The 14,666-nt window shown below is 35.6% G+C and overlaps 3 protein-coding genes across 6 annotated transcripts; all 3 read right to left on the bottom strand.

Moving 5' to 3' along the window:
• Positions 1 to 162: 162 nt before the first annotated feature.
• On the bottom strand, positions 163 to 2,629 carry LOC111316739 (biotin carboxyl carrier protein of acetyl-CoA carboxylase 1, chloroplastic-like). The gene is made up of 6 exons (XM_022918834.2): positions 2,345 to 2,629; positions 1,436 to 1,614; positions 1,007 to 1,331; positions 777 to 848; positions 465 to 530; positions 163 to 381 (listed from the first exon to the last, which is right to left on the bottom strand). The coding sequence occupies exons 1-6, from the start codon at positions 2,498 to 2,500 to the stop codon at positions 358 to 360; spliced, it is 822 nt and encodes a 273-aa protein (XP_022774569.2). The 5' UTR covers positions 2,501 to 2,629; the 3' UTR covers positions 163 to 357.
• Positions 2,630 to 3,343: 714 nt separating this feature from the next.
• LOC111316737 (putative mitochondrial-processing peptidase subunit beta, mitochondrial) lies at positions 3,344 to 10,400 on the bottom strand. 3 transcript variants are annotated; one of them, XM_089753840.1, is made up of 10 exons: positions 9,649 to 10,400; positions 6,064 to 6,228; positions 5,749 to 5,886; positions 5,493 to 5,644; positions 5,267 to 5,375; positions 4,813 to 4,911; positions 4,282 to 4,347; positions 3,849 to 3,956; positions 3,621 to 3,716; positions 3,344 to 3,580 (listed from the first exon to the last, which is right to left on the bottom strand). In XM_089753840.1, exons 1-9 carry the CDS (start codon positions 10,318 to 10,320, stop codon positions 3,630 to 3,632), a joined length of 1,596 nt encoding a protein of 531 aa, XP_089609966.1. In that variant the 5' UTR covers positions 10,321 to 10,400; the 3' UTR covers positions 3,344 to 3,580; positions 3,621 to 3,629. The 3 variants fall into 3 exon arrangements, with proteins under 3 accessions (XP_089609966.1, XP_022774560.2, XP_022774561.2); XM_022918825.2 differs by having other exon boundaries at positions 3,344 to 3,716; XM_022918826.2 differs by lacking the exon at positions 4,813 to 4,911 and having other exon boundaries at positions 3,344 to 3,716.
• A 1,081-nt stretch (positions 10,401 to 11,481) lies between these two features.
• On the bottom strand, positions 11,482 to 14,616 carry LOC111315998 (microtubule-destabilizing protein 60-like). Of its 2 annotated transcripts, XM_022918015.2 has the most exons (8): positions 13,608 to 14,616; positions 13,466 to 13,511; positions 12,903 to 12,992; positions 12,688 to 12,807; positions 12,485 to 12,583; positions 12,199 to 12,258; positions 12,027 to 12,121; positions 11,482 to 11,846 (listed from the first exon to the last, which is right to left on the bottom strand). In XM_022918015.2, exons 1-8 carry the CDS (start codon positions 14,483 to 14,485, stop codon positions 11,714 to 11,716), a joined length of 1,521 nt encoding a protein of 506 aa, XP_022773750.1. In that variant the 5' UTR covers positions 14,486 to 14,616; the 3' UTR covers positions 11,482 to 11,713. The 2 variants fall into 2 exon arrangements, with proteins under 2 accessions (XP_022773750.1, XP_089609699.1); XM_089753573.1 differs by lacking the exon at positions 11,482 to 11,846 and having other exon boundaries at positions 12,023 to 12,121.
• Positions 14,617 to 14,666: the final 50 nt, after the last annotated feature.

The raw sequence follows: 14,666 nt of genomic DNA, 5'->3' as shown, positions 1-14,666 counted from the left end.
TTTATAAGTATCAAATCATAAAAAATTACATAGCTTTTGAGATCAAATTACATATTAACCCCTTCTAATTTTAGGGAAGCAAATAGTTGGAATAAAAGAAAAAAAATTATGTTTAGAAAGAAAAAAGGGAAATAAATTATATTTGCTAAACGTCCAAAACTAAGCACAAACTGTTGAATTCCCAATAAAAAATCTTCTGCCTTGTTCTAAGTATCAAACATAAACACTTACATATAATTCTCAGAAGAACCAAGAGAACCATTATTAGTTTCAAAATTAGAGAGTAAACGAAAAATTATACCAAAACATTGTCTGTTATAAAGCTTCAAGCACACTTCCTTTGCCATGCCAGGTTATTCAAGGCACAATGACAAATAGCGGCTGCAGTCAGATATACAGAGGATTCAGACAAATGGTAAAGAGAAAATATAGAATATGAGAGAGACAGAGAGAGAAGAGGATACCATGTCTACACTAACTGGTTTTCCATCCTCGGCCAAAATCTCGGTTATGGTTCCAGATTGGTCGGCCTGTCAAATCAAAAATTAAGAATAAAAAGCGAATACAAATATATTAGAGAATTCAAAGAGTTGAGTGAAATAAGAATGATTATTGGCAACATTTAACTTTCAAAAATTGGTAAGCAAGTATGTATGAAAGTATAGGAACCAATCCGCAAGATTTATTTTGTTGTTCTCATATTAATGACCGAGTAATATCTCTGAATGTTCAATGGGCAGCACTAAATTTTGTTAGAAATAAGAGCATGAACATACTTCAATTTCATTCATCAGTTTCATGGCCTCGATGATGCAGACAACTTGACCTTTCTGTACTTTATCTCCCACCTGAAAAACCATTGAAGGAGTATCGTATTTGAGTCTTTGTTCACACAATATTTTCATTGAACAAAAAATTCAGACTAATTATGAATAAGCTTTTCCTTCTCTTTTGGCAAAGAAGCTCTTAGCTGGTATGACATTAATAGAAAGCCAAAAGCACTAACCTTGACAAATGGTGGTTCACCTGGTGCAGGACTCCTATAGAAGGTTCCAGCCATGGGGCATTTGAAGGGAGGATAAGATGAACTGCCTGTTTTAGCAGGGGGAGGTGAGGAAGGTGCTGGTGCTGGAAGGGCTAGGCTTGCAGGAGCAGGAGCTGCTACTGGGGCTGCTGGAGCTGGAGTTTGAAACATTGCATGAGGCATGTATTGTGGCGTGACAATGGGAGACACTGGTTCTGGCAGCTGCAAAGCTTCCTTCTTTCTTATTACAAGCTCACAATCTGACTGCTTCAGTTGCAGTTCCGTAATATCTCTTGAATCAACAAGTCTACTCATCGAATGTAACATTAACATTGATTATGAGTCTGATGCTTCTTGTAAAACACACATTTATACAAGTGTACACGCACATAAGAAGATGCTTCAACTTACTTAACAAGGTCTGATACTTGCGCCATGAATGCTGAGATTGCTGCAACATCTGGAATAGCATTATCTGCGTATTTTTCATCATCTTCCCTAGGCAATGCAGCTTTAGAATTTGTGTCAACTACTGGTATAGAATTTGTGTCAACTACTGGTACAGAATTTGAGGATTTCCCTGCAGCAACCTTAATTTTACAAAGTTGGTTTAGCAGAACACCGATAGATCTCATATAAATACAGAAATTTTAACTTCACATTGAATAGTAGTTTTCTTCCCATTATGCCACTGCAAGTGACAGCCAGATCAGGAAACAATCAGCAAATTTAAACATTCACCAAATAAACAAATTTCACTGCATGACTATGAAACAGACATCCATTACGCATACATGCTATTTGTACTGGGGCACTTCAATTGAAAAAAAAAAAACAAACTGTGTATCATATGTCAAGATTTGGATAGAAGCCTTCTATATAGTCACTATAACATAAGCAGGAAAAAAATAGATTAGAATATGAATTGCCATCTCATATAAGCAATGCTTAAAACATATTATTGATGAATACTAAGAAATAAATATTAAAAACAAAAACATTTCAATCTTAAAACAATAGACATATTGATAATTCATAAAATTCTGTTGAAAATTCACAGGGAAAGAAAGCATTTTGCCATTCATTTGTAGTTTTTTCTTTCTTATTTTAATCTCCTTTTTGCTGTGTAATAATAACTTACGCAACCATGGTTTCATAAGTCCAGAAACACAATTGTCATCAACACACAAAAGGAAAAAAAAAAAACTTCAAACTAAATCCCAAACAACGAAACCAGATCTCTGACCACATACATTAACCATAAAATCAAAAACCCAAAACTCAAATCCCCTTCTCTTTCAAACAAAACATGAACCATACCCGGACTGAAGATCCAAATGACAAGCAAGATTTGGGGCTAGACTTTGCACTTTGAGGAAGAGCCAAAGAGATTCCTTGAGTTTGGCTTTGTTGCTTTGTTTTTAGAAAATAAGAGATCTTGGGGCATGGAACAGAGATTGAAGAAGCCATTTTCATTGTGTTTTAAAGCTTTAAAGCAAACCCACAACTGGTTTTATATATATATATATATATATTTATAAAGAAAGGAAATGAGGGCGATGAGATTTAAGAAATGGGGTGAGAAATCTGAGGAGAAACAAAAGAAGAAACAACCCAAAAAAATTAAGAGCTATATTTAGAGAAAAAGTTCAATGTTTTTTTTTTTTGGGTTTACTTTTTTGGGCTCGATGGTTTCGAGGAGGACAAGAGAAAAGAGGAGAGTGGTTTTAAGTTTTAACTACTCAACTACGTGAACTCACCAACTCAACTCAAGACGCCGCCTTTTAGATATAGAGGGTTTCCCTCCAACTATGTTTTTTTTTAAAAAAAAAAAATTAGAAATAAGAATCGTTTTCGTTTGCTATTTTAATTTTTTCCATAATTTCTTAAATTTTTTTCCATAGTTTCTTCAATTTGGATTTTATATTCCTGCTACAATTTTCATAATGATTGATTTGGATTGACAAAAAAGAAAATTCCTTCCCTTACCAAATGAATTAATCCTTTTAAGGCATAATTTTTATAGTATTCTGTAGAAAAAATTTCTAAATGTTAAAACTTGAACTTCGAACTTGTACCATATCGAATGCCACAAAGTAATCTTATAAACCATAAACCAACCACATGTTTGTTGTTGACAACATTTAGGAATCAAATTGCATCATCTGAGAAATAGTAACATAATTAAATTAGTGGTTGTTGAACAATCAATCTCAATGAAAGTGATGGATGTAAAAAGGTAGTGAACAGGCAGTTGAACTGCCAGCAGCAACACCCAATATTTCAAGCTCAAAATAAATGCCTTTTAGATAGCTTAGCTACAAAAATACAAATGCAACTCACCATTATCAAAACATTAGGGGCATCATTTACCTTGTTTGGCAAAAGAATTATCTCATGATTCTCAGCAGAAACACTGAAGATAGCATTGCTTATTACAGAATAACAACAAAGCTACAGAACCAAGAACCCTACAAAATGAATAGAAATGCCACCCTCAGGTGTTTTCAGAAACTTTGGTTGTGTAAAAGTGCCAGAAAGTTTGTGGTTGCCCAGGAAAGGTGATAAGCCATTGACAAAGTTTGTGGTTGCCCAGCAAAATAATCTAGTAACGGTTCCAGTAGGTCCTGCGTCGGAACCAGTTGTAGTCGGGCAAACCCTGGACGGGGCCCATTGCAGCAATTGCAACATCCTGCAAATACCAAACATAAACGGCTTTAAAACGTTATATCCTGAAATTTCAATGTCACATCCCAGCAAAATTCATTATAGCTTGAAACCATTTCAATGAGTAATAAGTGCAAGGCTAGGTTGCGGTTCATACCCTGTCATAGATAAATCGGTTTGCAACGCGTTTAATAGTGCTTGGGTCAACAGCATCGATCCTAGCAAATAATTCAGAAAATGGGATTCTCCGACCGTATGTAAGTAGCTGCAAGGATTGGAGATTAATGCAAATAAGTAATTGAAATGAATAATAAACCATAGTGCAAGTTATGTCTTGCCAGAACAGCTTAAGCACAGCTACTCTATGGTGTATATGTTGCACAACAATGTCAACGTGACAAAAATCCCATATTTAAGATCATACAATTCTGTATGAGCAAAAGAATCTTTGTTTCTAGTCATTAAAAATTCCTCTCGAATCATTTAAAACTTTAGTTGCTTGAAAACAGCTTATGTGCTGATTCAAAGGATTTGATTGCTTCCATGCACCACTGGAATTAAAACCCTTTTAACGTGGAAAAAGATTGTACCTGGCGCCCAATATCTTCAGCTACAGGACTAGTTCCATCTATGTGAAGCATCAAGGATGACTTTAACTGAAAAAAAAAATGCAATAGTTGTTAAGCACATGGAAAGATAGATTGACTAGTTATTTACAGGAGAAACAGGACATTCACTGTTTAGAAGGCACAGGTCTTGATTCCATACACAGTTGTCTGTGAGTGTTAACATGCAAGAATGTGTGAAAGAGTGAGAGAGGATGAAAAGAAACACGAGAGCATAAAAAGATATCAGCTAGGACAGGCATCATAGTGACCAAGGCAACTGCTGCACTTTAAACAAAGTCTATATAACAAACAAAAAGCTCTTTAAACAAGATCTGCACTCACTGGTGCATTAGATTCAGTGCATGTAATTAATGTAGAATGCCAAAATGACCTAGGCAACAGGTTTTGTACTACTGGCAATCTGCTAGAAGTACTTAAAACAATACAAAATGTCAAAATATCAAAATTAGTATCCATCAAACATGAAGAAAAGATAGCTGAATATGTAGCTACCTGATTACGAGCACGAATGACGTCAGCTTCTGAAACACGATAAGCTAGCTTGGCCATCTCATACATAATAGCATAAGCCAAATCATCCAAACAATCAGGCTGAAAACAGAACATAAAATTTAACATTCCATCATAAAATAAAAGGTAGAATAAAATGAAAAGAAAAAAAAAACAACAAATAAAACAGCATATGGCCAACCATTGTTGGCTTACACATGCAAAACAATTTAGTTAAACCAACATAAATGGGAGAAGGGGGAGGCAACAACCGGATAAGATGTTCAGGCCACTAGATGATGAATTAAAATTAACTATGATGAAATCAAAGAATATGACAAATTTATAACCAAAAACTTTGTCATTCATAACAAGTAGGAATAATCTTTTTTTTTTTTTTGGCATCAAGTTTTTTCAGATCATAACAAAAAATTATAGAAACAGGCAGCAACCTCACCTCGGCAACAGCATAGACACCAAAAAGACCAGTATCTTTACAGTTGGTGTTGAAAGCCATCATGCTTTCTGCAATTTCATTAATGCCAACTCTTTGTGCCAGCTCAGAGCTGTTTAAAGGATTTTCAAAATGAATCAAGACATTGTTGCAACAGAAGAGTCTCATTTTGAGACTGCAAAGGCAGAGTTCAGTTTAAAATGTGATTTGATGTAAGGGTAAAGCTCACCCCATGTGCTTTCCACCCCCAGCATTTTTGCTCCACGAACCCAACATTGCCTGCATAACCATTAGCGCAATGGAATCTGGATCTGTCCAAGATGCTCCCTCAAAAGCAACCGCAAATTGTGCTAGAGGAACATCATCATTAATCATTCTAACCTGATTTTTTCAAAATTAAAAAAAAAAAAAGTCTTAGAAAGCATAACACATTGAAAGTGAATATTACTGAATAAATAGTTTTACTAAAATATTGGCACCCCCACCTCAGAACCAGTAAAAGCGGCTGGTTCTTTCACAACTAACTGAGAAGCAGTGGTTGGATCGGATGATAACTTAGTAAATAACTTCTTTACTTGCTCAACAATTTCCTCATGCTTAACAGCTCCAGAAGCAGCAATGACCTGTAAAAGTTATCAAAAAACACACATGTATAAGAATCTATCAACAACAACTCTTGCACAAAGTACCTTACATGATATTCTAGGAAATCAATGGAATAACAAGATATTCATAAACTTTAAGGACTTGGACATATTGTATTAAATAAAGATACACAAGAAAAGCTGAGTATTGCATACCATTCTAGGAGCAGTGTAGTGTGTCTGAATATAGTTCTGCAGATGCTCTTTGGTGATTGTCTTAATATTATCAGCAGGTCCCAGAATAGTTCTACCAAGAGGAGTGTATTGGAAAGCAGTCGAATGCAAATGGTCAAAAATAACTTCCTCTGTTTGACTCTCAACCTACAAAATTCCCAAGATGATAACTTTTTTAGGAATAATCAACATGGAACAAAGAACAAGTGCATTTGGCAAAACCAAGGCAACATTATCTATATAGGAAATAATGATAATCTATGAAGCACAGACACAGGGGAAACCTCGGCATACCGGCGTCGTACTAGTGTCTGACACAGACACGCCATCGTCATGACAAAATACATACAAGATACGCCCAGACACACAAAAAAAATTGGACACAGTCAAGACACGGTGATGACACGTCCAGACATGTTACCACTTACCAGATCTGCTTCCCCTAAAAGCATGAACCAGAAAGAGAAGAGATCGGTAGTCACATTGAAAAAGGGTATAGTTTACACAAGAAGCTGAGTTTAAAGGGTTCATTATGCTTTGAAGCACCTAAAACTTGAAAAGCCCAACTGAAATTGAATCAAAGCAAGAACTTTCAAACAAATCTAATCCACTATAACTATCAGGACATTTCAAATCTTGAATAATACCAGGTTTCATTTGAGGAAAAATCTTCAAGAACAAGCAGCATTTGATTTACAGGAGGAACTACATCAACCTCGTAAGAGTCATCAGAAAATGCTGAGCCACTCGTTTCACAGAAAGCTTCTGGTTTGGATAGAGATGGAAGGATTTTTTCAATGAGAGAGGGTGTAAGAGGAACCCAATATTTTTTCTCTGGTTTTTTGCATTGTTTAATAATTAATAACAACAACAAACTAAGCCTTATATCCCGTCGACTGTATAAAAGACCAAGTAAGGGAATCATGTTAGGTTGTAATTTGAATCTTCTTGCACCACTCATTTTTATCAACAACCTTTTCATCTAATTCCTTAACCATCATATCATCTGTTATTACTTGTATCCATGTCTTTCGTGATCTACCTCTAGAAGTTTTGATCTCTCCTAGATCTAGAAACTCAATTCTCCAATTGAAGCATATCTAGCTTACGTTTCACATATCCTAACCATCTCAAACGGGCCTCTCTCATCTTCTCAATTCAAACTACCCCTAATTTTTCTTGAATCTCTTCATTTCTGATTTTGTCTCTTCTAGTCTAACCACACATCCATCTAAGCATCATCATCTCCACTTCGTTCATTTTTTTTCTCATTTTGTTTTTTAGCAGCTCAACATTCAATTCCATATAGCAATGCAGGCCTTACAGTTGTTTTATACAACTTTGCTTTTAACTTCAAAGGCATGTTGCGATCATAAAACATATCCAATGTATTTCACCACCTCCCCCATCCTGCTTGAACCCTAAGCTTGAAATCTGCTTTTTTCCCAATATCACTCTGAATAATTGATCCCAAATATCAAAACTGGCTAATCGTTGGAACTATCTCACCATCCTACTTAATCACACTAGTACCCATTTCCCTACGATTACTAAACTTACATTCCATATATTCAGTTTTAGATCTACTCAAAAACCTCGAGACTCCAATGTACTCCATAATTCTAATTTCGTATTAAGGTCATCACTAGTTTTAGCAACTAAAACTATATCATCGGCAAATAACATACACCATGGCACCTAATCTTGGATATGTCCAGTGAGCTCATCCATAACTAATGCAAAAAGAAATGGACTTCATGTTGAGCCTCGATGTAATCCTGAGGTAATGGGGAAGCTATTTGTCATGTCCCCAATTACCATCAAATTTGTTACAACTCTTTCACGCATATCTTTAACCATGTTGACGTAATTTAAAGGGACTCCTTTCTTCATTAAGGCCCACCAAAGCACATTTCGAGGAACTCTATCATATGTTTTCTCCAAGTCAGTAAATGCCATATGTAGATCTTTCTTTCTCACCCGAAAACCCTTCAATAAAAACCTCAAAAGATGGATCGCCTCTATTGTGGAGCTTCTTGGCATAAACCCAAATTGGTTTTTGGAAATAGTGATCTCATATTGCAACCTACTTTCAATTACTCTCTCCCAAAGTTTCATAGTATAACTCATAAGTTTTATTCCTCGATAGTTCAAACAATCTTGTATATCACCTTTATTCTTGTATAAAGGCACAAGAAAGAAAAAGTTGGGCTAGTAAACCCAAAAAAGTCAAGTTTAAGCCCATATTAGATCAAAAGAAAACCCATAAAATTTCCATACTAATACTATAGGCTTTCTAAGAGATTAAATTTGCAGCCTGAGTCCAGAATTTTGGCTAGTCTTCATTTTATCTAATTTGGGCTATTAAAAATTTAAAATTATAATTATTAAAGTATCAATATTTATATTTACATTAAATAATTTTATATAAAAAAATATATAAAAATTATTTTTTTATTGCCGTGTCCTGCCATAACCGTGTCTTCATTTTTTGAAAATTTTCATGTCATACTGAATCCGTATTAGGTGTCCGTGCTTCATAGATGATAAGGAACATCCTTATCAGGCTTCACAAGAGATTATTTAACACCCCAATGGGCCTATCCACCAAAAAAAAAAAAAAGCCAACCAGAAGAAATATACTTTACATATCATTGCTCTATATAAAAAACACAGCAATTATTATTACAACCAAATAGTTGATGGAAACTGGTTTCTAACCCAACAAATTCTTATACAGCACATGTAGCCAATAAAAGACCAGCTATTGCCAAATGTGTCAAACAAAGCAAACAGCTCTTACTCAGAAGCTAAGGAACTACCTTCATATATCAGTAAAACAGAAGTAAATTATTTTAAACAACTAAAATAACATTTTTACTCTAAAAATTGTAGAGCCATTAATAAATGGCATTAATTTAAATTTTCTACCTCCTCCATTTCCTTTAATATCACATTCCATTCCATAATAATCCTATATGCCAAGCAAACACACAAACAACCCAATTATCTCCTCTATTCCCTAAAAACAGATAGTTAACGTTCAAAATCAATCAAGAAAACACATACCATCCAAAAACAATTTAAAAACACATTAATACCCATATCAAAATAAAGAAAAAAAACAATTTCACCTCATTCATGTATTCCAATTACAAACTCCTATATTCCCTAAGAACTGATAAAATACATTATTAAATCACTCAATCAAACACATATAAGCCAAAACACACTAAAACTCATTTTAAAAAATCCAAAATTTTTATTATGTTCTCCATTGTCGCTAAAGTCACATCGTTCTCCCTACTAATCCCATTTTCGTCAAACTTTAAGCTGCATTTCCTAAAAGTCATATATATTTCACAACGTTGAAATTTTTAAATCCAATCCCATTAATCTAATTACTTATTTACCTCCTACACGCCAAGCAAAACACAAACAACCCAATTCGTATTCCCTCCTATATTCCCTAAAAACAGAGACAATACATTCTAAATCAACAAAAAAAAGCATATATTATCCAAAACCCATTTAAAAACTCCAAAAAGTCCAAGCTTTTTTAATTACCTCCTCCATTTCTCGTAGAATCACATCTCTTTCCCTACTAATCCTGTGTTCCTCAAACTTTGAATTCTGCAAAATATCAGCCAATATATCCAACGCTTTAAAGACATCTTTGTCCATAACTTTCGCATAATAAGTGGTCTGTTCCCTCGAAGTATAAGCATTCAAATGCCCTCCCATATTCTCAATCTCTTCCTCCAATTCCCTCGCAGACCTCTTCTCCGTCCCTTTAAATATCATATGCTCCAAGAAATGCGCCGTCCCATTCGTCTCATCCGTCTCAAATCTCGACCCTGCATCGATCCAGACGCCAACAGTGGCCGTGTGAGAAGACAAAGTAGATTCTGTGGCGACACGAAGGCCGTTGGGCAAAGTTGTAATTTTGGTTTCGGGGGAAGATAGTATGTGAGTGTGGGAAGTTACGGTTGGGTGAGGGGAACCGTATTTGAGGAAACGGGAATCTGGGTTTTCGAGTTTTTGGAGTTTTGATTTGACGGAGAGGGCTAAGCGGTCGTAGATCATGGCAGTAGGTGGAGGAGGGGTGATCTCTTTAGATTCGGCAGTGGCGGTGGTGGCGAGAGGAGAAGCGGCGGAGGAAGATGATCGGGCGGTGATTAAAGTACACGAAGACTTATGGGACCGACGAGTTAGAGAAAGCAGCTGCTTGATCACCATTTTTTATGATTTTCGCTTTCCCTATGCTTTTTTTGCTGTGGAAATTTTAGGGTTAGTAGACAATTGGGAATTTGGCGAGTGAAGGACGTAAAAAGATGGCTGTGGTTGTTTATCAGGGGAAGTGAGAGTCCAGCTTAATCCAGAAAACGATGTCGTATTAAAGGTCAAAGAGATTAATTCTTGCTAATATTATGTCGTTTTAAAAGAAAAAGAAAGGCAGATCATAAAGATTAGTGGTGGGGAAGGCTTTGGGCTTTCTTATGATGACTTGGCTAGCATTTGGAAGGCTATGGTTTTTTTTTTTACATATATATATATATATATATATTTTGAGTTCAAAGAGGAAAGTTTGTTAGGGGGAGTGTTTTGCTTCAATTTAGGTGGGCTGTTGGTCCATTTAACAGACTTGACACTACGAAATTTTGACATGATGTTACCATGTTTAAAGTACTTTTTATATTCAACTGTAGATATAAATCAAATGAACTCAGAGAGTCATTGAAAATCACCACCCTTTTTTTTTTGGGAGGAAAAAAGAGCCAAGGGTTGAGTAAAATGATTTCATTTTATCCCAACAAAATGCTTTATCATGGTTTAGCACGTTCCTCTTCTTATGGAATGTTAATCCAGAATAAGGACTATAAGCTACCTTTCTAATTTCATGATTATTTTTGGTGTGCATTATGGAATTTAGATTGCTCCACCCGAGTAACTTGCATAATTTTGTCTTAATTATGTTTCAATGCTTCAAACCACACACCAAACTCTTCATGTTAGGCAGCAAAAGTGCTCAAACTTTAAGAAATGAAATTCATGTCATTCTCATTGCCTTTGTTTTCATTTGTAAAGGAATTTAATTATGTAGTTTAGGATACTAACATTTTCACTTTATGATATTGACTTAGATATTGCACTTCCACCATTTTGATTGGTGCTGCTATTGCCTCTGTGTTATGTATCTCCCATACTCTCATGAAGGGTGGATAAATTTTCTTTCTTTTTCATATTCATTCATTCAACTTTAGCTAGGCGGATGGTGGTGGCCCCCTGAATAAACATACATTGCTTGGAGGTGGTTGTCCCTTTGGGGACATCTGATAAAAATGGATCAAAACATTGCTGGAGGGAAAGCTACTTGTGGTGCAGCTCCATGAAAGCAACTTATTCTGAAGAATGCAGTTCTTCTGATCAATAATCTTAGAGATGGTATCTGGTATTCTAAGTAAACAAGAAGCTCACTGATCAGAATGAGACTTCATTTTCATGCCCATTGTTCTTCCACTAAAGAAAAGGCAAAATTGCAACTAAATTGGTTGCACATGTACAAATCTTCAGATGGCTTCCAAAGGGGGAAAACAATTGAGGAGTAGAATTGACATTAGGTAATCAAAACCTATGTTTCTCTTGCTTCATTGCGCTGAAAAGTGTACGAACTCATGTCATTCCATGATATGCAGCACTTTATCTTCTTATGTTGTGGAATGTGGACCTTTGGCTCCTTTGGTATAGTTGGATGCTTCAAGGACCTTAAACATAACCAGAACCGAACAAATAAATACAAGCCTTTATTTAACATAATAGATAGCAGTAGCACAATAGAATAAAGGAATGAACTTATCAATGTTATTGGCAGTTAAGCCTTTCACAAATAATAAGCTTTTGATTTTTGAGAACTTTAAAGCTAAACACAGCAAGGCTAACTTTACCTTCTAGGGATAAAAGGCCTGTCAAAGTAGGGCATAGGCTGTGCTTTTGGAATGAGCTCCTTTCTCAGCCTCTTTATCTCTTCTTCTTCAGCAATCTGCAAGAGCAAAATGCCTATTTAGATTATTTTCTTAAAACAAACACTTTAAATCATGCATTTTTCAGAACATTTACCTTTTGCTGCCTCTCCCTTTCCATTTTATATTGCTCTATTAGACTTATCTTCTCAGCTACCTGGACAAAAACACAATAAAAAAAACATGAATAAATGTTCCACATTTCAAGTGCATCAACCATGATCTAGTTAGGACATGGTATAACAAGATTCAGCTACTTGAACCTTTTTCTATATGTAGTACCACATAAACCCTCAACCTATAGATACAAACTAAAGCACTTCAAAAAACCAATGACCACCAAATTATATACTATCAATTAAGCAATATTAATTAAAAGGAACCTGATGATCAAACTCTGCGCGCTCCACTGCTCGCACGTCACTGTGGAGTCTCAGGTCTACTGGTCTTGTAAACTCTTTAACAGGAGGTTTGATCAAGATCTGCATAAACAAAAGCCGCAGAAGAAGAAGAGTTAAATTGATGAGAAAGACTCAACTAACTATTGCTTTTTCAATTCATTTAAACTGTATAAAAGTGGTCTCACCTCAGGTTCGTCTGTTGTCCATGGGAGGCCTTGAGCAATTGGTATCCGTTGTTTCTCTTGCTCTTCCATCATTTCTTGGATCTTCTTCATGAATTCTTCTTCCTTCACTTTTCCTCTTTGCTGCAATAGCAAGAAGTAATTGAAAATTCTAACACAAGAATCACTTCAAATAAGATGCATGGTCTATTAACAAAAACTCAAGTCAAACGATATACCTCAGTTCTTAGCTTGAATGGTTTTTGGGAAGTGGGTTTGAGCTGCCTTTTCCATCTCTTCCCACCAATTGTCCCAACAGAGTCAGAGCTCTAAAATGCAAGAATAAATACAAAAGTCATGAGCCAGAATGCAGAAAATACACATTTATATTTTCAGTTTTGACCTGTGATCCATGTTCTCTTTGATCTTTGATCCTTCAGTCCTACTCTATATATAACATAACATCCATAGGAGACCAGTTGAAAATAGCTTTGCAGATGAGAGGCATAAGAGATTAACTCAGAAGACATGCTATGAGGTCTTTGATCTTTGATCAATGAGTCCCACTGTAAATATAAGCACAATATCTATAGAAGACCACTTGAAAATGTCTTATTGCTACAGAAAATAGGCCCAAGAGATTAATCGATATGACAAGTAACTACCAGAAGAGTATGCCAACTCCTTAGTACAAATGAGAGATGTGAGATTAGGCTTAAATTTAACAATCGAAAGACCTCATTTAACATTCAATATGACAAGAACAGTGAAAATAAATTAGTAGAAGTGAATGTTTACTTACATTTCTTCTGCTTCTTCGACCTCCATTAGAAGTCCTTCTTGAAATACTGCAAATAAAGTAACGATACAAACAAAAAAACCCAAATAAGAGAACTTAGGAAAAAAAAGCAAGTATATTTGCAGGTGATAAACTAATCACTGACCTTCCATGGCTGCTATCCCATGAAGAAGAAACTGAGAAACGTGGATCCAAACCAAGATTCTGAGCAGTCAGAACAAAATCTGATGGACAGAATGAAGAAGAAGAATCCTTAGACTCATCCTCATTCTCAATGTTAGCCTCAGGCACCTTTGGTGGTTGCAATCCAGGTAATGCCCATTTCAGTGGCTTCTTATTATTATTATCAATCTTCTCTTCTTTTGGTTCCTTTTGATCATCTCCCTCCTCTGATTCCTTTGAATTCGGTATCGAAAGAAGCCTCTCGAAAGCCTTAACCAAGTGCATAACTTTCCCAGATTCAGGCACACTATTTCTTGCTTCCTCCATCAACTTATCCCTCCTTCTCTTGATAGTTGAACTACCCGTTTGATCCGAGTTTTCGATCTCATCAATCTCTTGATTATCTGATCCATACCCTTCTCGAAGATTCTCAATAAAATCACCGTTCTCTTCAGCCTCTTCTTCAGCTTCAGTTTCAGCTTTGTTCTTAAAAAACTCTTCTTGAGATGCTCTCAAATTCTCATAAGCAACACATAGACACTTCTTTGAATTCCCACCAAACTTGTCTTTACATTTGCAATCGATCTCAACCTTTGGATTTGAATTAGACCTTTCTTTCTTCGAGTTCTTCTTAGCCACCACAAACTTTCTTTCCCTAAGCTTGTTTCTTGGTGAATAAACAACTGGATTCTTGGAAGAATATTTCTGGGATTTTGCAGATTTTGTTAATGGAGAACTTGAATCAGAGATATTTGGATTCGAATTTTCAGAAAGTTTTGAAACCTTTTGGTTTTTTAATTTAGAACTCCCTTCTGGGTCTTTCACAGGAGTCCCCAGTTTTGAATTCTTAGCCACCTCCATTGGGAAAAAAAGAAGAAAATCTTTCAAGAAATTGGAAAAAAAAACCTGGGTTTTGGTTTATGATTGATGGGAAATTGGAGAATTCCAAGAAAGTGAGAGACAGTTTGGAGTCTTTGATGAAAGAATTGAATGAGAAGAAACAAAGAAATCAAAGAAAAGAAGGAAGAAAAAAAGAAGGGAA

Source organism: Durio zibethinus, chromosome 24 (genome assembly GCF_047325235.1).
Source record: "Durio zibethinus cultivar Kanyao isolate XHJ-2024 chromosome 24, ASM4732523v1, whole genome shotgun sequence".
NCBI lineage: Eukaryota > Viridiplantae > Streptophyta > Magnoliopsida > Malvales > Malvaceae > Durio > Durio zibethinus.
The sequence above is the reverse complement of the archived record's forward strand: the minus strand, read 5'-3'. Positions and strand labels throughout refer to the sequence as shown.